The sequence below is a fragment of the Erpetoichthys calabaricus genome, chromosome 13 (assembly GCF_900747795.2).
Source record: "Erpetoichthys calabaricus chromosome 13, fErpCal1.3, whole genome shotgun sequence".
Classification (NCBI taxonomy): Eukaryota; Metazoa; Chordata; class Cladistia; order Polypteriformes; family Polypteridae; genus Erpetoichthys; species Erpetoichthys calabaricus.
This window is the reverse complement of record NC_041406.2, coordinates 59875729-59901473: the sequence shown is the minus strand read 5'-3', so window position 1 is coordinate 59901473 and position 25745 is coordinate 59875729. Positions and strand designations below refer to the sequence as shown.

The 25745-nt window shown below is 41.7% G+C and overlaps 1 protein-coding gene across 3 annotated transcripts in view; it reads right to left on the bottom strand.

Annotated features, from left to right (window-relative positions):
* ica1 (islet cell autoantigen 1) overlaps window positions 1-25745 on the bottom strand; it is a 97772-nt gene that overhangs the window by 35168 nt on the left and 36859 nt on the right. For all 3 annotated transcript variants that reach the window (XM_028817036.2, XM_028817037.2, XM_051935827.1), the window contains 4 exons: window positions 15402-15573; window positions 10710-10782; window positions 6543-6666; window positions 4831-5029 (listed from right to left, as the gene is read on the bottom strand). In XM_028817036.2, the coding sequence (XP_028672869.1) occupies window positions 4831-5029; window positions 6543-6666; window positions 10710-10782; window positions 15402-15573 (568 nt within the window). The remainder of the gene's footprint in view (window positions 1-4830; window positions 5030-6542; window positions 6667-10709; window positions 10783-15401; window positions 15574-25745) is intronic.

The window sequence follows — 25745 nt, the reverse complement described above, 5'->3', positions numbered from 1 at the left end:
GGTTACGAGGTTTGGAGAATGTCTGACAGGGTGAGAATCATATTCATTAATGAAAAAACAGGCAGCTCTTTAAATGGCAAACTGTAAATAAACGGTCCTGGAACGGGGGTTGTGCCAGTTGATGTCACATAACATGACATAGCATTCTCAAAATCATGTGACCCTGTTCAGGGTTGCCATAGGCTAGAGCCTACTTCAGCAGCACTGAACACAAGACAGGAAACAGGAACCTGATTACGAATCACCAATTAAACTAACATGCATGTCTATTGGGGGGCTGGAGAGGAAAACAATTCCAGGGCTACTGGAAAACATGCAGACTGCACACAGATAACAATTGGGTGAATGAACTCAAACAAAGAGGCTGTATGTATGAGGCAGCAGCAGAAACTACTGTGCCACTGTGCTACCCCACATAAATACATATAAACAAAAATACTCTCATATTACAAATATGCTTTTAGACACAAATAATTATCTCTCTTTTCTTTCATTACTTTGAACCCATAATTTTTATGTACCATTAATATACAATGAAAGCTAACATCCCCCAAAAACTGCTGGTGTCTTTCTATCGCTGCTCTGTTGAGAGTATCCTGTGCTACTGCCTCTGCGTGTGGTTTTCCAGCTGCACAACAAACACTTCAGCAGATCGTAAAGACTACCCAGCAGATCATCGGCTGTTCTTTACCCTCTCTGGATGAACTGCACACCTCTCGCTGCCTCAGGAAAGCGGAAAACATCTTAAAAGACTCCTCACACCCCACTCATGACATGTTCCAACTGTTGCCATTAGGCAAAAGATATAGGAGCATCAAAACAAAGACTAATAGACTGAATAACAGTTTCTCCCCTACTGCTATCAGGGCACTGAATGCCACCTAATCACCTTCAATGCAGCAGTGCAATAGATGATGTCTTGTGCAACAGTGTTCATGTGCAATTAAGGTCTTATGCTGAATGTTTGTGTTCTACCTTATTTCTTCTTATTCTTTCCTATCCTTTTGTAATTATATTTATTTATATTTTGACACCGCAGGGACTGCACCTAATTTCGTTGTATTTGTTACAATGACAATAAAGATATTCTGATTCTATGTGTCAGTTTTTCACTTAACACAATCCATCCATCCATCCATTGTCTCCCGCTTATCCGAGGTCGGGTCGCGAGGGCAGCAGCTTGAGCAGAGATGCCCAGACTTCCCTCTCCCCGGCCACTTCTTCTAGCTCTTCCGGGAGAATCCCAAGGCGTTCCCAGGCCAGTCGAGAGACATAGTCCCTCCAGCGTGTCCTGGGTCTTCCCCGGGGCCTCCTCCCGGTTGGACATGCCCGGAACACCTCACCAGGGAGGCGTCCAGGAGGCATCCTGATCAGATGCCCGAGCCACCTCATCTGACTCCTCTCGATGCGGAGGAGCAGCAGCTCTACTCTGAGCCCCTCCCGGATGACTGAGCTTCTCACCCTATCTTTAAGGGAAAGCCCAGACACCCTGCGGAGGAAACTCATTTCAGCCGCTTGTATTCGCGATCTCGTTCTTTCGGTCACTACCCATAGCTCATGACCATAGGTGAGGGTAGGAACATAGATCGACTGGTAAATTGAGAGCTTCGCCTTGCGGCTCAGCTCCTTTTTCACCACGACAGACCGATGCAGAGCCCGCATTACTGCGGATGCCACACCGATCCGCCTGTCGATCTCACGCTCCATTCTTCCCTCACTCGTGAACAAGACCCCGAGATACTTGAACTCCTCCACTTGGGGCAGGATCTCGCTACCAACCCTGAGAGGGCACTCCACCCTTTTCCGTCTGAGGACCATGGTCTCGGATTTGGAGGTGCTGATTCTCATCCCAGCCGCTTCACACTCGGCTGCGAACCGATCCAGAGAGAGCTGAAGATCACGGCCTGATGAAGCAAACAGGACAACATCATCTGCAATAAGCAGTGACCCAATCCTGAGCCCACCAAAGCGGACCCCCTCAACGCCCTGGCTGCGCCTAGAAATTCTGTCCATAAAAGTTATGAACAGAATCGGTGACAAAGGGCAGCCCTGGCGGAGTCCAACTCTCACTGGAAACGGGTTTGACTTACTTCCGGCAATGCGGACCAGGCTCTGGCAACAATCGTACAGGGACCGAACAGCCCTTATCAGGGGGGCCGGTACCCCATACTCTCGGAGTACCCCCCACAGGATTCCCCGAGGGACACAGTCGAATGCCTTTTCCAAGTCCACAAAACACATGTAGACTGGTTGGGCAAACTCCCATGCACCCTCCAGGACCCTGCTAAGGGTATAGAGCTGGTCCACTGTTCCGCGACCAGGACGAAAACCACACTGTTCCTCCTGAATCCGAGGCTCGACTATCCGACGGACCCTCCTCTCCAGGACCCCTGAATAGACTTTTCCAGGGAGGCTGAGGAGTGTGATCCCTCTGTAGTTGGAACACACCCTCCGATACCCCTTCTTAAAGAGGGGGACCACCACCCCGGTCTGCCAATCCAGAGGCACTGTCCCTGATGTCCATGCGATGTTGCAGAGGCATGTCAGCCAAGACAGTCCTACAACATCCAGAGCCTTGAGGAACTCCGGGCGTATCTCATCCACCCCCGGGGCCCTGCCACCAAGGAGTTTTTTGACCACCTCGGTGACCTCAGTCCCAGAGATGGGGGAGCCCACCTCTGAGTCCCCAGGCTCTGCTTCCTCATTGGAAGGCAAGTTAATGGGATTGAGGAGGTCTTCGAAGTACTCCCCCCACCGACCCATAACGTCCCGAGTCGAGGTCAGCAGCGCACCATCCCCACCATATACAGTGTTGACACTGCACTGCTTCCCCTTCCTGAGACGCCGGATGGTGGACCAGAATCTCCTCGAAGCCGTCCGAAAGTCGTTCTCCATGGCCTCCCCAAACTCCTCCCACGCCCGAGTTTTTGCCTCAGCAACCACCAAAGCCGCATTCCGCTTGGCCTGCCGGTACCTATCAGCTGCTTCCAGGGTCCCACAGGACAAAAGGGTCCTGTAGGACTCCTTCTTCAGCTTGACGGCATCCTTCACCGCCGGTGTCCACCAACGGGTTCGGGGATTGCCGCCACGACAGGCACCGACCACCTTACGGCCACAGCTCCGGTCAGCTGCCTCAACAATAGAGGCACGGAACATGGCCCATTCGGACTCAATGTCCCCCACCTCCCTCGGGATGTGGTCGAAGTTCTGCCGGAGGTGGGAGTTGAAGCTACTTCTGACAGGGGGCTCTGCCAGACGTTCCCAGCAGACCCTCACAACACGTTTGGGCCTACCACGCCTGACCGGCATCCTCCCCCACCATCGAAGCCAACTCACCACCAGGTGGTGATCAGTTGACAGCTCCGACCCCCTCTTCACCCGAGTGTCCAAGACATGTGGCCGCAAGTCCGATGACACGACCACAAAGTCGATCATCGAACTGAGGCCTAGGGTGTCCTGGTGCCAAGTGCACATATGAACACCCCTATGCTTGAACATGGTGTTCGTTATGGACAATCCGTGACGAGCACAGAAGTCCAATAGCAAAACACCGCTCGGGTTCAGATTGGGGGGGCCATTCCTCCCAATCACGCCCTTCCAGGTCTCACTGTCATTGCCCACGTGAGCATTGAAGTCTCCCAGCAGAACGAGGGAGTCCCCAGAAGGTATGCCCTCTAGCACCCCATCCAGGGACTCCAAAAAGGGTGGGTACTCCGAACTGCTGTTCGGTGCATACGCACAAACAACAGTTAGGACCCGTCCCCCCACCCGAAGGCGAAGGGAGGCTACCCTCTCGTCCACCGGGGTAAACCCCAATGTACAGGCTCCAAGTTGGGGGGCAATAAGTATACCCACACCTGCTCGGCGCCTCTCACCGGGGGCAACTCCAGAGTGGTACAGAGTCCAGCCCCTCTCAAGGAGGTTGGTTCCAGAGTCCAAGCTGTGCGTCGAGGTGAGTCCGACTATATCTAGCCGGAACCTCTCAACTTCGCGCACTAGCTCAGGCTCCTTCCCCTTCAGAGAGGTGACATTCCACGTCCCAAGAGCCAGCTTCTGTAGCCAAGGATCGGACCGCCAAGGTCCCCGCCTTCGGCCACCACCCAACTCACACTGCACCCAACCTCCTTGGCCCCTCCCATAGGTGGTGAGCCCATGGGAAGGGGGACCCACGTTGCCTCTTCGGGCTGTGCCCGGCCGAGCCCCATGGGTGCAGGCCCGGCCACCAGGCGCTCACCATCGAGCCCCACCTCCAGGCCTGGCTCCAGAGTGGGGCCCCGGTGACCCGCGTCCGGGCAAGGGAAAACGCCGTCCAAAATTGTTTTTCTTCATAGGAGGTTTGTTTGACCGCTCTTTGTCTCATCCCTCACCTAGGACCAGTTTGCCTTGGGTGGCCCTACCAGGGGCATAAAGCCCCGGACAACAGAGCTCCTAGGATCATTGGGACACGCAAACCCCTCCACCACAATAAGGTGGCGGTTAAAGGAGGGGCACTTAACACAAGTATTATGTTATACACCTTATCATGTAATAAACTTGAATTTTAAACAAACTTTCTGCTACCATCTATTCATATCATTGACCACTTGCTCCACCAAGTAGAAAAACATGTTGAGTATAAAATGGTTTACGACTATAGGATCACAAGAACATTTTCATGTATTCATCTACTGGAAGGAAAAATCAAATTCCACCCATATACAGTACAGTATGTATACTTCAAAAGTGTAGGATTAATGACCAAGAAAATGGTGTAAAAATCAAAGAAAAAATGTTTTTGAAAATGATGAAATTATTGCACAAATGAAAATACACTTAAAATATGATGCATACCTTTCTAAATTTTTCCATTTGTTTGTAGGTATCAGGATCAAGTTCCTGAGAAATATCTTTCATCCACAGTAGAGCACCACGGTACTCTGTTCTGGTTTGTTCCATACGATTTACTGTTAGCCAGGTGTCTGATATTGCTCTGTATCTAAAAGTTTCCACCTCCTGATACAATCGGCACAAAGGGTTACGTAGAGTCAGTCTTCATAAGAAAGTAATAAAAGAAAAAAATACAAAAGTTAATTATTGTCATTCTTCTATACCACTAACTGAAAAATTCAATATTTACTGTACATGATTAAAATGAGTAAAAAAACAAACAAATAATCTGCCCTCCCAGAAGTACCCGGCGAGAGGCAGGAACCATCCCAGGATACAACACCAGTTCATGATGCATGACACCTCAGTACCACACTAGTTCAGATGGAATGGAACAGATTAACATCATACCCAGGACACACACACACACACACACACACACACACACACACACACACACACACACACACACACACAGACAGACAGACAGACAGACAGACAGACAGACAGACAGACAGAAAGAAAGAAAGAAAGAAAGAAAGAAAGAAAGAAAGAAAGAAAGAAAGAAAGAAAGAAAGAAAGAAAGAAATTAAAGGCACTATATAGTAGATAGGGACAGATGTGAAAGGTTAGGGTTACTATATAGTAGATGCTTAAAGAGAATGAAATGTATAAATATAGAGGGATTGAAGTACATGTTTTGAAAGAAATCTAAGCACTTTACATAGACATCGGGGAGCCGCCAACAATGTGCAGCACTCACCTGGATGATGCAATGGCATCCATTTTTGTGCCAATATACACACCACACACTAGCTATTAGGTGGTGAAGGAGTGAGACAAAGAGTTAGCCAATTGGAAACTGGAAATGATTAGAGGACCAAGTTATGTTGAGCAATTTAGCCAGGACATTGGGATACATCTTATTCTTTTTGAAAGATCCCCAGGCAATCTTATAACTGCAGAGAGTCACGACCTTGATTTTACATCTCATCATAAGAACTGTTCCATTTTTATAGCACAGTGTCCCCACCACTACACTGGGTCATTGGGATCCACACAATTCATACACATATTCATGCACATGCAGACATCTGAGTGGCCAGTTTAGCTAATATGCACATGTGGAATCCAAAGAAGGATGCAGGAATATGTCTAAACTCAAGACGACTTACAGGAGACTCAAAGCTGTGAGACAGAACTACTCCAACCCAAATTCTCAACTCTGTACATCTATTTTCAGAATGAGTTTTTTTTTCTATTACAGGGATGCAGTGAACTAGAGTGTATCTTTGTAACATGAACCAGCACTGGATGAGATCTCAGTCCATTATATACAGTATTATAGTCACCCACATACACACACACACACTCACTCATACCAGGACAATTCAGAGTTGCCACGTAACCCAACATTCACACAGGATGTGGCAGGAAAAACATGAAAATCCAGTTCTCTGGTGCTGTGACTCAACAATGACCGCTGCATTACCATGCCATCCTATATGCATACATACAGTATAAGGACATGGTTACTTTAGTCTTTTAGTACAATGTTGGGTTGACCTAACTACTGCATATTTTATAAAAGTGTTTATATAAAATTTACTTGCATAGATACAAAACATACAGTACCTAAATTACACATGTTAAAAAAGTGCAGTTGACAGTTATACCTTTGCTGAGATGAAAAACAAAGGGCCTTTCCTGTAGCCTGCATCATTTTTCCTGCTCGTGTTTTATCTTGTGAGCCTTGACTTCGAAGAAATCGTCCCAGCTCATTTTCTTCCTGAGATAAAACTAGAACATACAACAAGCCAGCTAAATTATTCCCACTTCAAGGTTTGCATTTAATTATTAACTGGACTGTTTGGAAAAGACACTGAAATTAGGCATAAAGAAAATGAAGAAATACACATAACAGGCTTGCTTTTTCAATGCCATATGAGCCAGTAACTCATTTCTGATTTTCAGCATTAACAAAGGTAACGGATTAATGGATTCCACTATTTAGGTTTGAATACTGTGTCCACTAGTTGTCCATGTGGCATCTGCATGTGTTCGCTTGCCTGTGTGAGATTTCCTCCCACATCTCCAAAGTCAAGTAGGCAAGGTTAACTGGCAATTCCACATGTGCATTTGAGATGGTCCTGGGATGAACTTGTGTCTCGTCCAAGGCTATTTTCTTCCTTGTCCTAAGTGCGGCCAGGGTAGGCGCCAGACTTCCACAACCTTTAACTGGATTAAGCATGTTTTAGAATAAAATGTTATGTTCAAACGATGGTTGTAGTAAAGTTTTGTGCCAGAGGAGCACGATATTCACATGTCTGTTTCTCAAAAGACATTATCTCAGTCTCAATGCAGGCTCAAAAAGACTTTCATATGTGCCAACAGCAGCCAAAGTCTGACCGAAAGACAGCTCATTGCACATTATTTTACATTAAAGTTAACCCTATTGTTTTCAATATTTACTGTAAATTGTATTATTAAAGTTTGTTTTCATTTACTTTCTTCTATTTTCCTTTTCTATTCTATTGACAGCAAGTCCAAATACATTGGTAACATATGGCAAGTAAATACAAACGTCTCTTTCAAGTTAAACATAGTGCTAGAGTACTGTTGCACTCATTTCATACAATACTGAAAATTACAAAATATTTTCTTCATAAACAGACAATAAAACCAGTGAAGGAAACATTACAAAGCCTAACAGAAGGGAGCAGTTGTGGTTACAGAAGTAATGTAATAACGGACAAAGACATCCTCTTTATATTGTCTGCATGTCCTCCAGAGTTTCTGTTAGATGTGTCAGTTTCCAGTGTAGCACCCTCCTAGTTGGGTATAACAGTAAACTCAGAAGTGTTTACTTGGCGCTAAGTGCGTGCGTGGCTTTTGGCATCATGGGAGAGCGGGAAGAGCACTCGCGCGCCAAGCAGGTTGACGCCTCACCTGTCGAAGAGGAAAACGCAGCCGCGCAGTCGGGGGCTCTCTTTTTAAGTGATACAGAGCTCAGTGATAAGGACTTTTTGGAGGACCGCCACAGCCGCGATTCCACAGAGGCACAGCTGGCACGAAATACGTCTGACATGATTTATCCCAGAAGGAGTAAATGAAAATAAGCAGTGTCAGAAATATCACAGGAGGCAACAACTAATCAGGGAACTCAAATAAATCCCGCATCAAGACGAAGCTGCTGGCGTCATCCCAGACGGAGCTGTGAGATTCCTGTGTTTAACCAAGGAGGAAAATGAGAAGTGTGGGGAAAAGTTCTGGAAGGACACCGTGAGTACACGTGAAGTTATGTACTGCATATGAGCTCCAACTAAGCGCGGCAACGATTTTTTATATATATATATATATATATATATATATATATATATATATATATATATATATATATATACCTACATATGTATTGTTGATTTCTACGTGTGAACCTTTGTTGTGCTGTAACTCAGACAAATTCAGTTAAGTTGAACTGTGATAATATCCCATAAGCGGTGTGTTTAAATAAATGTGTTTTATGTTTTTTTTTTTTTGTTTGTTGTTTTCTATCCGTGATTGTGTGAAGTGCTTACAAATCATTACTTTGAAATAGTGTAACAATTATAAATAATAATTGTTTCATTGGACCCATTGGTTATTAAAATTTATTGGGAGGTGTTTAATGTGGATCCCACCAGTGAAATTTTATCCTATGTCATAGGTAACATGCCAGTTTTTTTTTTTTTTGGTGGGAGGGCTACACCAGATACTGTTTTTGGGTTAATTTATGAAGCAAAGGTTTACTGTGTGTTGAAATCCAGTGTCTCATAATCTTGCTATTCAAGCCAAACTATGTGGCTGTTCCTGCTGGAGCATATTTGGGAACCCCACAAATGATGAAAAGTGAGAAACTACAAATGAATTTTGGCTTGACACAAACAAATGCCATCAGAACAAGCACTTTTAGGAGGAAGGCATTTTTAGTTCTTAATGTACTGTTAGCATTTTTTGTAGCCTGTGGACACAGTGACAATGTAAGGTCATTTAGTCTGAGTTTAATTAGATAATGAAGTTATTTAAAGAAGCAAAGTCAAAATTAAAAAAATTTCAATGACACTCACATGGCAGCTCCCCTTTAAATAGGCATGCTCGGTAATGAGTGGAGGGTGACTACTTACTGTATCTGTAGTTTCAAAAATGCTGCCATAGAGCAAACATTGATGTGTTATCAACAAAGTCAGGGCCTGTTTTACAAAGGAAGGTCATGTTTTTACTTATTTTTTTAACTCAAGTCAAAGTCCTTCTGCTTTTGGGTTGCACAGAGTTATATTCAATGGGAGAGGATCACATATAAGTTATGAACTGTCTTGCTATGAGTACCTATGACACATTGCCCCGCTATGACTGTCACCCCCTCTCCCAGGACTACTGTTGGCGCCAGTTCTCCAATTATAGATACATCATGTAAGCTGGGCAAAACTATGTTATTTTGTTATTCCCTCTATTGAGCCATTATTCATCTATATGTTAGGTTCGGTTAACTTTTATATATTTGAAAATATTTCATGAAATACAATATTTTGTAAAAGCAGGCATTGGCAAACAAAACACATAAGATGCAATGTGATGACTGATGATGTGTAAAATGGGTAAATAACATTAAATTGTGCCAAAAATTTCAATAGACAGAGTATAATAATTTAATTTATATAGTTAATACTTGTTTATTTTGTTTCAGTATTCTAATTATTACTTAAATACTCTTCATTATTATTTATTAATTTTTTAATGTACAGTAATCCCTCCTCCATCGCGGGGGTTGCATTCCAGAGCCACCCGCGAAATAAGAAAATCCGCGAAGTAGAAACCATATGTTTATATGGTTATTTTTATATTGTCATGCTTGGGTCACAGATTTGCGCAGAAACACAGGAGGTTGTAGAGAGACAGGAATGTTATTCAAACACTGCAAACAAACATTTGTCTCTTTTTCAAAAGTTTAAACTGTGCTCCATGACAAGACAGAGATGACAGTTCTGTCTCACAATTAAAAGAATGCAAACATATCTTCCTCTTCAAAGGAAACAGAGAGGAAAGCAAACAAATCAATAGGGCTGTTTGGCTTTTAAGTATGCGAAGCACCGCCGGTACAAAGCTGTTGAAGGCAGCAGCTCACACCCCCACCATCAGGAGCAGGGAGAGAGAGAGAGAGAAAGAGAGACAGAGAAAAACAAAGTCAAAAATCAATACGTGCCCTTTGAGCTTTTAAGTATGCGAAGCACCATGCAGCATGTCGCTTCAGGAAGCAGCTGCACACAGAAGGTAGCAATGTGAAGATAATCTTTCAGCATTTTTAGACGAGCGTCCGTATCGTCTAGGTGTGCAAACAGCACCCCTGCTCACACCCCCTACGTCAGGATCAGAGAAAGTCAGCGCAAGAGAGACAGAGAAAAGTAAGTTGGGTAGCTTCTCAGCCATCTGCCAATAGCGTCCCTTGTATGAAATCAACTGGGCAAACCAACTGAGGAAGCATATACCAGAAATTAAAAGACCCATTGTCCTCAGAAATCCGCGAACCAGCAAAAAATCCGTGATATATATTTAAATATGCTTACATATAAAATCCGCGATAGAGTGAAGCCGCGAAAGGCGAAGCGCGATATAGCGAGGGATCACTGTATACTATTTTTTCTTTTAATATATAATTCTTTTCAGCATGTTCATTTTCCTGCTTATCCTTACTTTTTGATCGCTGTAATCATAAGCAGGTGATATTGATGGGTGTTATATACATGTATAAAAGTGTTACAATTTAAATTATTATGTACTGAACAAACAAAAGACAAAGTTTTACTCACAGCAAATTCTTCTTTGGTAGTGTTCAATGACTTTCAGCAGCTCCATACATGTTCTTTGAATTGAATGGAAAACCTAGCATTTAAACACAATAAGCACACAGGTTTACAACTTTAAACCTTATCAATATAGCTGAATTAGCACTTGGCTTCATGGTTTTAGAAAGTTGTTAGGATTCAATGGGAATTCACAATTACAGACAACATCCCTTTAAGAAGTGCCGTACACAAAATGTAGGTTGCAAAGGTCACAGTTTCTGAGGTGTTTTGCTATTTTGGCTTTTCAGTAGAATACACTACAAAGGCTGTGGAAATGCAATAAACAACATCACAAAAATGCCATCTACAAAGACAATATTTACAGGGAACATTCTGAGAAAACTGTATGAGGCAGTAGGACCCAATGTTTAGTACAAAGAAAATGCGCTCCAATCAAAATGAAAACCTGAAACAATCATAAAGCATTTGAAACTTTTGAGAAAGTAAAGCTACATCAATTACAGTGTGTGTACAAATGTAAAGTATGCAAAGTAAAAATAGCCAGCTAAATTTCAAACAATAATGAAGATTTAAATGATTTAAAATGTTTCTGTAGCCACAAAGCTTCATTGCACCCTCAGAGAGTTAAAGAATCAGAAAAAAAAGATAAAGCAAAGTTCATTTATACTGACTCAGTAACAACATTTCAGAACATGTCACGTCTGATAACAGATCTGCCCTGTTACTTTTTTTTAATTTTTCTTTTTATTTACTTGTACTTTATCCATCCTTCCACCCACTTATTTTCAAACTCGCCTAATCCCCTTTATAGTTCCTGGGGGCCAGAGTCTACTACAGCTGCACTGATCTCAAAGCAGGACCCATCCCTGGGTGGAGAGCCACATGGACTGTTTGTATACATAAAACATAACACGTAAAGCACATTACCCTAGGGGCAACACATGCTTCATTCATTTATTCATGAAGATGTGCCTAACTGAATGAGATTTACTTTGCCAAATATGCTTTACATTGGTGTAAAAGTCTGCATTTTTACAGGTACTGTCAGAATGCTTCACAGACAAACAGCACTTCTTACCTATATAAGGTAAAAACAGATGATACCAACACACACATATATATATATATATATTCATATGTACAGTATATATATATACATATACACAATCTTTCCTGTTAGGAAACATAAGTGATTGATAATCAAATGAAGAAAAGAAGGGTGCACTCAACCCTGTTATTTTGTCCCCGCAGACCAGACACAAGAAATTCTGACATCACTTCCTGTCCCGGCCCAGAGGATAACATCACTTCCTGTCCTGGCCCCGAGAACGACTTCACTTCCTGTCCCACCCCCAAGGACATCACCACTTCTTTAAACCTCCCTATAAAAGCCAACTTCCTTCCTCGGTTGAGCAGTTCTGTTTTGGATTCACTTCTGTACACTATTGTACTGAAAACTTTGCCTTTTTGCAGCCAAGGTCAAGTACACGGGTGGCTGCCCCAAACCCTTGTCTTGTGTCGAGGCTCATTATTTCACAATATATATATATATATAATATATACATATATATATATATATATATATATATATATATATATATATATATATATATATATATATATATATATATATATATATATATATATATATATATGTATAAACCCAAAAATAAACTGCATTTATGTTTACTAGATTTATTTCATCTATGCAATGATACACAGGAGGGAACTTTTGTCTGTTATGAGGACCAATGGGGAAGGATTTAGATAGATAGATAGATAGATAGATAGATAGATAGATAGATAGATAGATAGATAGATAGATAGATAGATAGATAGATAGATAGATAGATAGATAGATAGATAGATAGATACTATATTAATCCCAATGGGAAATTCACATTCTCCAGCAGCAGCATACTGATACAATAAATAATATTAAATTAAAAATCGATAATAATGCAGGTGAAAAACAGACAATAACTATGTATAATGTTAAATGTTAACGTTTACCCCCCCGGGTGAAATTGAAGAGTCGCATAGTTTGGGGGAGGAACGATCTCCTCAATCTGTCAGTGAAGCAGGACAGTGACAGCAGTCTGTCGCTGAAGCTGCTCTTCTGTCTGGAGATGATACTGTTCAGTGAATGCATGCCAACAATAGAGCCTGCCTCCCTCACCAGTTTGTCCAGGCATGAGGCGTCTTTCTTCTTAATGCTGCCTCCCCAGCACACCACTGCGTAGAAGAGGGCGCTCGCCACAACTGTCTGATAGAACATCTGTAGCATCTTATTGCAGATGTTGAAGGATGCCAGCCTTCTAAGGAAGTATAACCGGCTCTGTCCGTTCTTACACAGAGCATCAGTATTGGCAGTCCAGTCTAATTTATCATCCAGCTGCACTCCCAGGTATTTATAGGTCTGCACCATCTGCACACAGTCACCTTTGATGATCACGGGGTCCATGAGGGGTCTGGCCCTCCTAAAATCCACCACCAGCTCCTTGGTTTTGCTGGTGTTCAGGTGTAGGTGGTTTGAGTCGCACCATTTAACAAAGTCATTGATTAGGTCCCTATACTCCTCCTCCAGCCCATTCCTGATGCAGCCCAAGATAGCAGTGTCATCAGCGAACTTTTGCACATGGCAGGACTCCGAGTTGTATTGAAAGTCTGATGTATATAGGCTGAACAGGACCGGAGAAAGTACAGTCCCTTGTGGCACTCCTGTGTTGCTGACCACAATGTCAGACGTGCAGTTCCCAAGACACACATACTGAGGTCTGTCTTTAAGATAGTCCACGATCCATGCCACCAGGTATGAATCTACTCCCATCTCTGTCAGCTTGTCCCTAAGGAGCACAGGTTGGATTGTGTTGAAGGCGCTAGAGAAGTCTAGAAACATAATTCTTACAGCACCACTGACTCTGTCTAAGTGGGAGAGGGATCGATGTAGTATATAGATGATGGCATCCTCCGCTCCCACCTTCTCCTGATATGCAAACTGCAGAAGGTCAAGGGCGTGTTGAACCTGTGGCCTAAGGTGGTGAAGCAGCAGCCTCTCCATGGTCTTCATCACATGTGATGTCAGAGCAACAGGCCGAAAGTCATTCAGCTCACTAGGACGTGATGGACCCCGTGATCATCAGAGGTGACTGTGTGCAGAGGGTACAGACCTATAAATACCTGGGGGTGCAGCTGGTTGATAAATTGGACTGGACTGCCAATACTGATGCTCTGTGCAAGAGAGGACAGAGCTGACTATACTTCCTTAGAAGGCTGGCGTCCTTCAACATTGCAATAAGATGCTGCAGATGTTATATCAGATGGTGGTGGTGAGTGCCCTCTTCTACGCAGTGGTGTGCTGGGGAGGCAGCATAAAGAAGAAGCACGCCTCACGCCTGGACAAACTGGTGAGGAAGGCAGGCTCTATAGTAGGCATGGAGCTGGACAGTTTGACATCTGTGGCAGAGAGACAGCCACTGAGCAGGCTCCTGTCAATCATGGAGAATCCACCGCATCCACTAAACAGTATCGTATCATCTCCAGACAGAGGAGCAGCTTCAGCAACAGACTGCTGTCACTGTCCTGCTCCACTGACAGACTGAGGAAATCGTTCTTACCCCACACTATGCGACTCTTCAATTCCACCCGGGGGGTAAACGTTAACATCATACAAAGTTATTGCCTGTTTTACCTGCATTTTTATCACTCTTTAATTTAATATTGTTTTTTATCAGTATGCTGCTGCTGGAGTATGTGAATTTCCCCTTGGGATTAACAAAGTATCTATCTATCTATCTATCTATCTATCTATCTATCTATCTATCTATCTATCTATCTATCTATCTATCTATCTATCTATCTATCTATCTATCTATCTAATCATGGCATTTACAGTCGACGAATCAGCAATATAGTTTGTTTTTGTGTATGGGTTTTTGTTTTGTATACTATTCCTGATTTTCAAGGAAGGATTATAAATTCCCATTGCCAATGGCATACTGCATATTACTCTTTTGACTGTCACGGCTTCTGGCTGCTACTAGCCTAAGATCATTTCTTTGACTTGTGAGTGTCCTAGATGCCTGGGAGCTGTTCCACTTATACCCGAAGGGGAAATGACACCACTAACTACCAGACAGCATCTCTTTATTGACTGAGATAATTTATTTGTCAGCCATGACTGTGCACTACATGTTTCCCAGCAGGTTAGTAAGGTCAGAACGGCCAGCTCATCTACTGTAGCTCCGTAATATTTTGACTTGCAACTTACAAGAACAGCAGATTTCTAAAAATGTATTTTCTCTTCATTTTCATCAAACCGCAGTTTACGTTTTCCTCCCCTCCACTGCATTAAACACATTCAGCATATGTATGTAATTAAGAATCGGTTTTGTGTGTCATTATTTCTGTGGTGTTAATAATATCTGAGGTGATCTGCACTTGAAAGTCTTTGCAATGCTCTGTGACAAGCTTCTATGATAGGCTCTGTATAAAATTAATTAGACTGAAAACATCCTAAAATTTAAAAGTGACAACATTACTTTCACCCTAATTTTATTCAAGCACATTTCCTTCAGTGTCAAATTGTAATTATAATTAAGGTTCATTTTACCATTAATTATAAATACTAATAATATTCAACAGCTAAAAATTGTTTGGGATTAAAATGTGGAAATTACACTTTTTCAAACTCACCTCTAATTTGGCATCTAAGTCAGCGTCAGATGCAACAACATGCTCATCTTCTTTCTTCCCTGTTACTTTAATAAGGGCCTGCTTGGTTTTCCAATACTTCTGCTGAAACTTATTCACTACTGAAGTGTCCTGGCGCTGGACATATTGATCATAATATTCACGGGAGTATCCACTGTAAAAGAAAAGGGTAAACAAAATTTGGAGAGCTTTAAAATCCACACAATAAACACATCGTTTAGAGGAAAATTTGCTACTGTTTTCTTGATATATATAAAAGACACCTACTGCAGTACAAGATCTTAACTGGGTTTAAATTTTACAGTTTATGATTGGATGAAATTTAAATACAGTTACATTGGTTCACTGCCCAGTTATCTCACAACTGGTCGTTTTCTGTTTCTTTATTGTTATGCCTCTTTTAAGCTCTACTTCAGTAAATTTAGCAGGGGTCCAAAAAAACTGAATTTATCATAATCCTGAAGGGCAGAATAAATCGGGACATGTTGATCAAGGGTGGGATGAGGCAAACAATATCCTGTTTTAAGTGACTATATTTGCCAGAGAAAAATGTTGAAATTAAATCAATTTAATGCACTTGTGTGTACCCTTCTAGTTTGAAGTTTATTGTACTTGTCAAATGGCACACTATCAAATCTAAATGGGTCAGGTCAGTGGATACTCAGTGTTACCGAATTTCAAAATGATGTTTCTATTGAAATTCAACACACTACATAGGACAGGACATACAACTTTTTGAGATCAAGAAAGTTGTTTATTTATTTGCATCGTATTGAACATTTTAATATGAATTTTATACTCAATTAAAGACTTATACTGTAAATGGTGTTCCTGGAATTAAATTTCAAACTAGCTTTAACTTCTGTCTGAATTTACACATTAGTCTGCCTTTTTTCTTGTTTCATAGCCTTATGCAGTTTGTAATTCATATGCTTCTCAGTGATTCTGGCAGTATTTATTAGTAATAGTTTACTAATAAATGACATGTTGCTTTGCTGTTATGCTGAATTCTTGATCATAAAGAATGCTTTGCTGTTGTGTCAGAAAGAGGTAAGTGTGTCATCTTGGATGTTGTTTTTCTTTAATAAGGGGTGTGAGAATACTGGAGATCTCAAGATTTACTTCAACTGTACCTCAACCAGGTGAGATGTGTGTTAACTGCACTCCCATTTGTTAATTTATATGAATACTAGGAAAAAAGAGCAGATATAAAATATCATTTCTTGCTGAGACCGATAGTGACATTTTCTTTTACACCTCAGCAGTGCTTATATTTTACTGTATTACTTGCTTTACATAACGTATTATTGCAGATCACCTTTTTTAGCTTACGCTAAGCCCTCAGGAGTATCCTTGATTTCCAGTGTGTGTGTATGTGTGATTTAGGATGATTTACTGTATCATTAAAATGTTCATACAGTATGTTAGGTTAACACATGATATGCATAAGTTAGAACCTGTGAAAGGCATAAGTGAATTAAGCGGCTGTATATGGCCCCGGGGCTGCTAGGGGACCACATTTTGCTTACCCTGTCATGCAAAATGGTAAGGATGGGGAAGGGAAAGTTGACAAATGATGACTAGCCTCTGAAGAATTTTTAATGATCAGCAAATTAAAACAGATTCCTTTTTGTTGTGAAATGAAAATGTATGTAAGATGGTCATGTCAGAAAAAGTAAACATTGGTATGGCAAGACAAAACTGAAAAATTGGCAAAGTAAGTTGAGGGCAAACCTCAAAGTCCAATTTGGCACTGTGAGTGAAGCAAGTGAAGCATTCTTACCTCACACCAGCAAATCAATTGCCCATTGCATTGATATAACATTGTAAGCAGTGCCGGTCGAAGGCCACTTGGCCAGTCCTAGGCGAGGTTGACAGACGTTGCCCCTCATTATTCATAGCGGGAGGTCGATATTATTAGACTTTGACAACTTGTATGGCTGTCTGGAGCATGCACCCCTTAACTTTGAAAAGTGCTGCCCCGGAGATGACTAATGGATTGATTGGCACTGATTGGAAGAATGGGGAATGCCACAAAACAAGGTGTTATTGGTTGTAAGTGATAATAGTAGAAACATCGTCAAGGCCATACACCTTCTGCAAGAGAAAGCAGGGAAAGATATGACAGACTCTGTAGCATGGTGCATTGGGGTTCCAAGAGAAAATAACTACTGGTTAAGGGTCAGACACAGAATCAGAAAAATTAGATACTGAGATGGAAGAGAGTGGAGAGTGGTAAGTGAGTTTTTTAATGCTATGCAGTGACGTATGTACATTGATCTTCAGTTTTTACCAGTGGCTTAAAGCACATCCCCCCCATAATTTTAGATGCTGCGTGACCACAGAGCAGGCAGGCTCCAATGTTTCTCTAACCCGTATGAGGTATATACTGTAGCTATGTTACTTTGAAGAGGACTTGAACCCTCAATCTCTCAACATCCTTTATGTCTAAGGATTTCACTAAACCAGATGCTAAGGAATCAAAGTACTCCTATGTCAAATGTTAGTAGGTTTACTGGTGTATGACCTTGTTACATGTGCCTCTTGTATTTAAAAAATGAACTCACATTTTCTTAACAATCAGGTAAACTGAAAGGAAGCAAAAAAAAACCTCGTCAGAACTGCAACTTTCCACAAGTAGGATTTTCCATGTCAGACTTACACCTACAGTAGAGTGGTCAGACTTTACTACTCTTTTTTTAAAGTTTAAAGCCCTAAGAACTTCTAAAACATAGTGAAGGACACAAATTCCAGAGAATGTCCTGGCCAGGCCTATTCCCTGCAACTAACACTGAGAGAATCAACAAAAGGTTCAAAATCTTTAGGTAGTTCTCAAAACAGCCTGTGCTCTTCCCGTGAGAGAGAAGCTTTCAAAAGCTGAAATTGATAAAGACTTAGGAGATCTTCTATGGGTCAGGAAAGACACACTGGCAATGATTATTATAAACAATAAAGATGGGAAAGAGAACTCTTATGATGTTATTACTGAATTTGCCTCCAGAAAAGACGGAAAACACAGAAAGTGAAAATTATCAGAGAACATACATAAAAGATTGTAGTGTAAATATTATGACATAATTATTAGTTGACAGCTTTTTTTATGTCAGTAGTTATCTGATTTATCATTTAATTTGCAATTTAATGATTGGTGTTTTCCAAAATATTTAATTTTTTCATTTAAAAAAAGTCCTTACATACTTAAACTGTTCTCTGTGTTTTATGTGTTTTTTTTAGTATACTGGAATGACGGCTTTATTATGTGGGATAGATCAAATTCAAAATTTGTTTTGGGCCCCCTAAAAGACTGGGCCGGCCCTAACATAGGTATTTTTGCACCTGTAAACTTTACAATTAAAATAACACATTAAAATCAAATTTTTCTAACTTTTCCCCGTCTCTTTTTCCTTTTTTTATAACAAGCCTGTGGCCAGTGCAAAAGATATCGGTGTCTTCAAGGAATGACTCCACTACAGAGGCATTTGGATAGAGGACCTCAATACAGCATGTGTGTCTTATAATTCGGAATTAAACGGCTTCCTTCTCAAATTCAAACTGAATTTATTTGAAATGAAGTGTACTGGCAAGAATAGTGAGAGAGCAATTTGCAGGCTTTATTAAAATATCCATAAGATATGTACACTGCGTTTGACATACCACAATATAGGCTGATTTCAATAAGAAGACAAAAAAAATGATTTTGTCTCATACACTCACAATTTTATAAATTTCATAGACTTACTGAAATACTATGCAATTGACGATGTTTAAAATAACATTGAAAAGTTCAAAGAGTATCTGTGAATCAGATTTATTCAATCAGGTATTCAGAGCAGGAGGATCAGCTTTGAACAACAACTGCTCAAAGTAGCCAGTCTAGTGGGTATCTCTGGGTCCACAGTTTTTGATGCTGATCCTCCAATTAGCTGTGAACCACCCAATCTCATTGAGATTGCACAGGTGGTGAACCAGCTGAGGGGGGGAAAGGCTGCAGGGATCTGTGGTATCCGGGGTGACCTTCTCCAGGCTGGTGGTAAGGCTGTCCTCCTGGCATTGCAAGCAATCTTTGCTTCCATTTGGGGGACTGGCATCATCCCAACTGACTGGAAAATGGGACTTGTCATCTCTATTTGGAAAGGGAAGGGTGATTGCCTGGATTACAGCAATTACAGGGGGATAACACTGCTCTCGGTGCCGGGTAAGGTCCTTGCTAGGGTCGTCCTCAATAGGATCACTTGCTCACCTACCAGTGACTGGAGCAGTCTGGTTTCACACCTAAGAAGTCTACCATTGACCACATCCTGGCACTGAGGGTTCTCATGGAGCGCAAACGTGAATATTGGCAGAGTTTCTTCGCAGCCTTTGTCGATTTTTGCAAAGCGTTCAACTCAGTTGATCGAACTGCCCTGTGGGACATCCTGAGGGTTCGCGGGATCCCCTCGAGGTTGCTGGATATCATGGCCGGCCTGTACAACTGGTACTATGAGTGCTGTGCAGAGTAGAGGCAGGACCTCTGTGTTTTTCCCAGTTGATTCCAGGGTTCGTCAGGGGTGTGTTCTTCCTCCTACTCTGTTCAATGCTTGTATGGACTGGGTGCTGGGCAAGGCTGTGGGGTCCAGCAGCTGTGGGGCATCTGTTGGTAAAGAAAGATTCACGGATCTTGACTTTGCTGACGATGCTGTGATCTTCGCGGAATCAATGGAGGCTCTGATCAGGGTGCTCAAGAGAATGAGCGAGGAGTCTGAGTGTCTGGGCTTGTGAGTGTCTTGGGTAAAAACCAAGATCCAGGCCTTTAATGACCTCTTGGGCACAGCCATCAGCAGTGTGTCTGTTTGCAGAGAGAGTGTTGACCTTGTTGAGAGGTTTACTTACCTTGGCAGTGACATTCATGTCTCTGGTGACTCTTCCTATGAAGTCAGTAGACGGACTGGGAGAGCATGGTGGGGGGGGTCATGAGGTTGCTGGAAAGGGGTGTGTGGTGCTCCCGATACATATGCAAAAGGACGAAGATCCAAGTCTTTAGAGTCCTGGTGCTTCCTGTCTTGCTATATGGTTGCGAGACATGGACGCTATCCAGTTACCTGAAATGAAGACTGGACTCCTTTGGTACTGTGTCTCTCCGGAAAATCCTTAGGTACCGTTGGTTTGACTTTGAGTCGAATGAGCGGTTGCTCATGGAGTCCCAAATGAGGCACATTACCTGCATTGTGAGGGAGTATCAGTTACGGCACTATGGCCGAGGGTGATCCAGCTCGTAAAATCCTCATTGTTGGGGACCCAAGTGGCTGGACCAGGCCAAGGGGTCGTCCACGTAACACCTGGCTGTGGCAGGTAGAGGGTAATTTCCGGAGGGTGGGGATGGACCTCGTGTCTGCCTGGGGAGTTGCAAACGCTAGTTCCCGAGTTGTTTCGTTGTGTAGTTGGGGGGGCAACACACTGTACCATTGCATGCTCTCCAACTTGACTTGACTTGCATTCAAAGCATTCATTTGCTTATAAAGAGGAGCCAGTAGCCCCTCACAAGTGTGCACTATGGGCTAGCAGCTAAGAAGCTGGACTGTTAACCAGTAAGTTTCCTGACATCACTGATTGACTTGTCATTTAAACTACAGTACTTGTGCTATGAATTCATTAACACATAAACAAATTTGACTTGTAAATTACTTTAAATAAAAACGCCAGATAAATTAAATCAATATACTTATACAAAGAATGTGTATTTGTGTTGCACTTTATAATAATCACTTCATACAATGATTATAGCAAGGTGGCCAACTGCCACACAGACTGATTACTCATTTCTTTTTTTTTATTTTGTCAATTTTATTTAAATGATACAAATTTACAATGACTATTAGACTGTCAAATTATGAAAAAAATCAGATTTGGCTATTTATACTAAAAACTAGGGTACTTCGCTTGCCAACCCCTGTGTTTGGTTTTCCGGAAACACACTTTTAAGATTTTTTTTTTTCTTTGAATTGTTGCTATTTCATTAATTTCACTTTTATTTCAGAACTTATGTAAAAACAATATTTGGAATTTTTCAAGTCCCAATATGCTGAATCTTTTAAATGAGATCAGTGAGACTTGTGTTTAATGACTTTGTCAGGTTACAGATAACGAACACTGGAATTCAAAAGACTCAAAAAAAAATGTAGGCACGAAACACATGTAGAGCAAGATACAGAATATGAAAGCAGAAAAAAACGACAGTGTCAAAAAAAAAAAGTAAACATCGCATTAGCGCAAACAAAGAGAAATTATTACTTGGAGAAATAACGAAAACGCGAATAGAGATCAAATATATGGACACAGGTGATGTCAGAAGTATGTAAATATTGTAAGGCTTTGAAGTTTAAGTCAGAGAATTTCAAAAACGTGTTTTACCTTACATGCATTTATTGGTTACTTTGCAAAAATATTATTAACTGATGATGATGTTGATTGCTTTATCTGTGCTAAAATTCTAAACAGAGAAACCTATCCTGAATTATCTCTAACTTGCTCTGCATGTGTTTTGTCCTTTTGTTTTGTAACCTCTTTATGATATTTTACTTTGTTTTCTACTCTGTCTTTTATTTCTGACCTCGCTTTGTCCTGTTTTTTCAATGACACCTGGTCCGTGCTGATTATTTTCTCTTTTTCGAGTATTAATTTACGTTTGTTTTCGCTACTGCGATCTTTACTTTCCTTTTTTATACTTTCTAATTTTCCTACTTTCATATTCTTTAACTTTCTCCACATTTGTATCGCGCCTTCGTTTTTTTTTTTGAGCCTTTCGAATTCCACTGCTTTCATAATCTGCTCTGCATGTGTATAGCGCCAACGTTTGTGAACGTCTTTATGAAGTTCTACTTTGACTTTTACTCTGTCTTTTAATTCTCAGCCCGATTTGACATGCTTTGTTTCAATTCCACTTGTTACGGGCTGATAATTACTTGCCTTATTTTCTGAATTTGCACCTAGATTATTTTTTCTTTTTTGCTCTTTTTTCTCTCCAACGCTTTTGTGTCTCCTTTCTCTGCGTTGCTTTCTTCTTCACTTATTCGTCGACGTTTCATTTATAACATATTGTCCTTAACACAGACACTGTGCTCAAGAAAGGGAATAGCCAGCTCTACCTAATGAGGAGGTTTAGGTCATTTAATGTATGCAGGAAAATGCTGACAATGTTTTATCACTCTGTGGTGGAGAGTGTGGTGTTTTTTGCAGCTGTGAGCTGGGGCTGAGTGGTGAAGACAGCTGATCACAACAAGCTGAACAAGCTGATTAAAAAGGCTGGTTCTGTCCTAGGCGTCAAATTAGAGAATCTGACGGAGGTGTCCGAGAGGAGAATGCTGAAAAAGCTCCTCAGTATCATGGACAACCCCTCTCACCTCATGCACGCCTCCTTGAAGAACCATCAGAGCACACACAGCAAAAGACTCATTGCCCCCAAATGCAGAACCGAACGCCACAGGAGATCTTTTCTACCTGTGGCAATAAGGCTTTATAACTCCTCTTCTTTCTGTAGTGTGATCTTTTTCAACCTTTATGGCGGTATGTTAGTCCCATCCTGTCATCACAAGCGGCGAGCTCAGTTTACTTAGGCACAAGTACTAAGTCACTTTTCATAACCTAGACTAATAATCTGTATTTAATACTAATCTGTTATATTTTTGTATATTTGCACAATTGTCATATGCTTGTCATATGCCGTCGTATTTTTGTACATTTGCACAACTGTCATATTTTTGCATATTTGCACAATTACTTTTTTTTTTATTTATTCCTTTTAAATCTTCATTGTACTATCTTTATTTCTCTTGTTGCACTGAACATGCCAATGACATAAGAATTTCCCTCGGGATGAATACAGTTCTTATCTTATCTTATACACTTTATATGCGCTGAGACCCTGGTTCTGTGTGTGCTCAAATCCTTCACAAGACTGAATGTTTTGCTGCGCCATTGTATTATTTGACAGATTGTAAGTAGGGCGTGTCTTGCAAGAATCTCATGTTCTACGTCATCATGAGACGGTCCTGGGTAAATCTCTTGGCACAATGTCCCATGTGTAAGGTCCTCACCGGTCTTTTAACTATCTTCTGTGATCTTAACGTGAAGATCACGTATCGTCTCCTAGTTATTCCCTCCCACAGGATTTTTTTTTTATAATAGAGAGATAAGTAAAGTATATATATTCATTGAATATATAATCAAACGTAGGTCAAAGGTTCTGGGTGTTACAAGTACAATTGAATTTATTTTTATTATTATTATTATTACTTTTTATACTCATGGTGCTTCTACAAAGCATGACACACCTAGGAATTGTGCACTGTTGTCTGAATACTTCAGCCTTCAAATGAATGTGACACTTGAAAACGCAGATCTTCACAAAAACTTCATTCTTTGTGTGTGCAGAGAGACGTGATCAAAGACAAAGTTTAATGCTTTCTGTGCCTGCTTTGATCATGATGGCAGTCCGCCATTCAATTGCCTGCAGCACCACATGATTCATCCTTCTAGATCTCTGTGTGTGACATAAGAAAGACTTTTAAACAAGTTAATGTCCACAAGGCGTCTGCTCTAGATGGAATTACAGGGTGTGTTTTAAAAATCCATAGCATACAATTAGCTGATGTCTTCAGTGATATCTTTAAAATTTCACTGACAGAATATGTTGTCCCCACCTGTTTCAAAAGAACAACAATTATCCCTATGCCTAAGAAAGGCAAAAATGGACTACCAGTGGCACTTACTCCAGTTGAGATGAATTGCTTTGAGAGACTGGTGTTAGGATACATTAAAGAGATTATTCCTTATAGTCATAGCATCTCCAATTTGCATATCATCACAACCAGTTTACAGAGGATACCATATCCCCTACACTTCTCCCACCATTATAACACATCTGAATAATATAAACTGCTGTGGCAGAGTCCTCTCTATAGACTAAAACTCAAAATTTAGAACCATTGTACTATCATAGATGACCCTCAAACTCGTCATATTAGAACTCAGTGCTACCCTCTACAACTGGATTTTGGACTTATAAACCATCAGTCTCCAGCATGTAAGGATTGGCTGCATCACATCCTCTATGCTGACCTTCAACACTGGCATTCCACAGGGTAGTGTGCTGAGCCTCCTTCTGTATGCCTTGTTCAAATATGAGTGTGTGTGACGATGCGGGTTCTGCTCCATGCTCCCATCCACTGTTCAGGAGCCCTTGAACCCTACACCGTCAATAGTTATAACCGAGATGAGCTTGACAGTGAGGCAATAACAATGGAGCAAGGGGATGATGTATAAAAGTGCAAAGTGCTTTATTCAACAAAACGAAAACAAAGTGCAACAGTGCAGTGTCCAAAGTTCAATAAACAAATAATCCAATAAAACAAAACGTGGAGGTAAAACAAGTCCGGTGCTTCTTTTACATTAGCGTCTCACCTGCTTCTCCCATGCAGGACCTGCAACAGGCGAGACGCTCTCTCTGCAGCTGACCTTCTCTGTGCCTGCTTCTACTACTGTCAGTCGCCTTACCGATCCTTGGCTCCTGTCGGCTACTCCTGACAGTGCCTTGGGATTCCCCAACGACCAAGGCTCTCACGCTGGGGACACCACGTCCCAAGTCCCAACTCCTGCTGCCTTCCGCGGCCTCACGCGGAGAGTCTCCCACGTTCCAGTCACTCCCGCTCTCCAAAGTAATCTCAACGGTAGCGACCACATCCACTACTCCCCCGGGTGTCGGCCAAACACCCAGGCTGTCTGCTCAGCTCCCGCGAGCCTCCTCACGCTCGCTCTCCCGCACCGGCTTTCTCGCTGACTCTCTCACTCGCTCGCTCACTTGCTCGCTCACTGCTTCCTCCAGTGCTTATCACCAGCTGTCTGATCCACTTGCAATGACACTGGTACCGTAATTATACATCCTTTTCCCTTCTCGGTCACTATCTGTTTTTATTCTAATTACAATTATACACGTTTATGTATGTATGTATCTTTCTTTATTTTTTTTTTTTTACTATTCTAAAGGAAACTGTTTAACACCATTCCCTGGGTTTACTATCTTAACATTTCAAGAAATTTGAAGATTTTCTTTTTTTTTTTTTGTTGTTATGCTTATAGTATTTAGACGGTATTGGCAATAGATATCTCTGTTTTAATTCACATACACTGCTGCTGGGGGCTTGTTTTGTTTAGGACGTGCTCTGTCTCTAGGTATGTCAGAGGTCTGGGACTTTGTGAAGTGGGGTCAAGCCTCATGTTGGGAGGCAAAGCGGGGGGGGGGGGGGGGAGGACCGGGGAGGGGGAAAAAGAGAGCAGGCTATCTCTAATCTATTC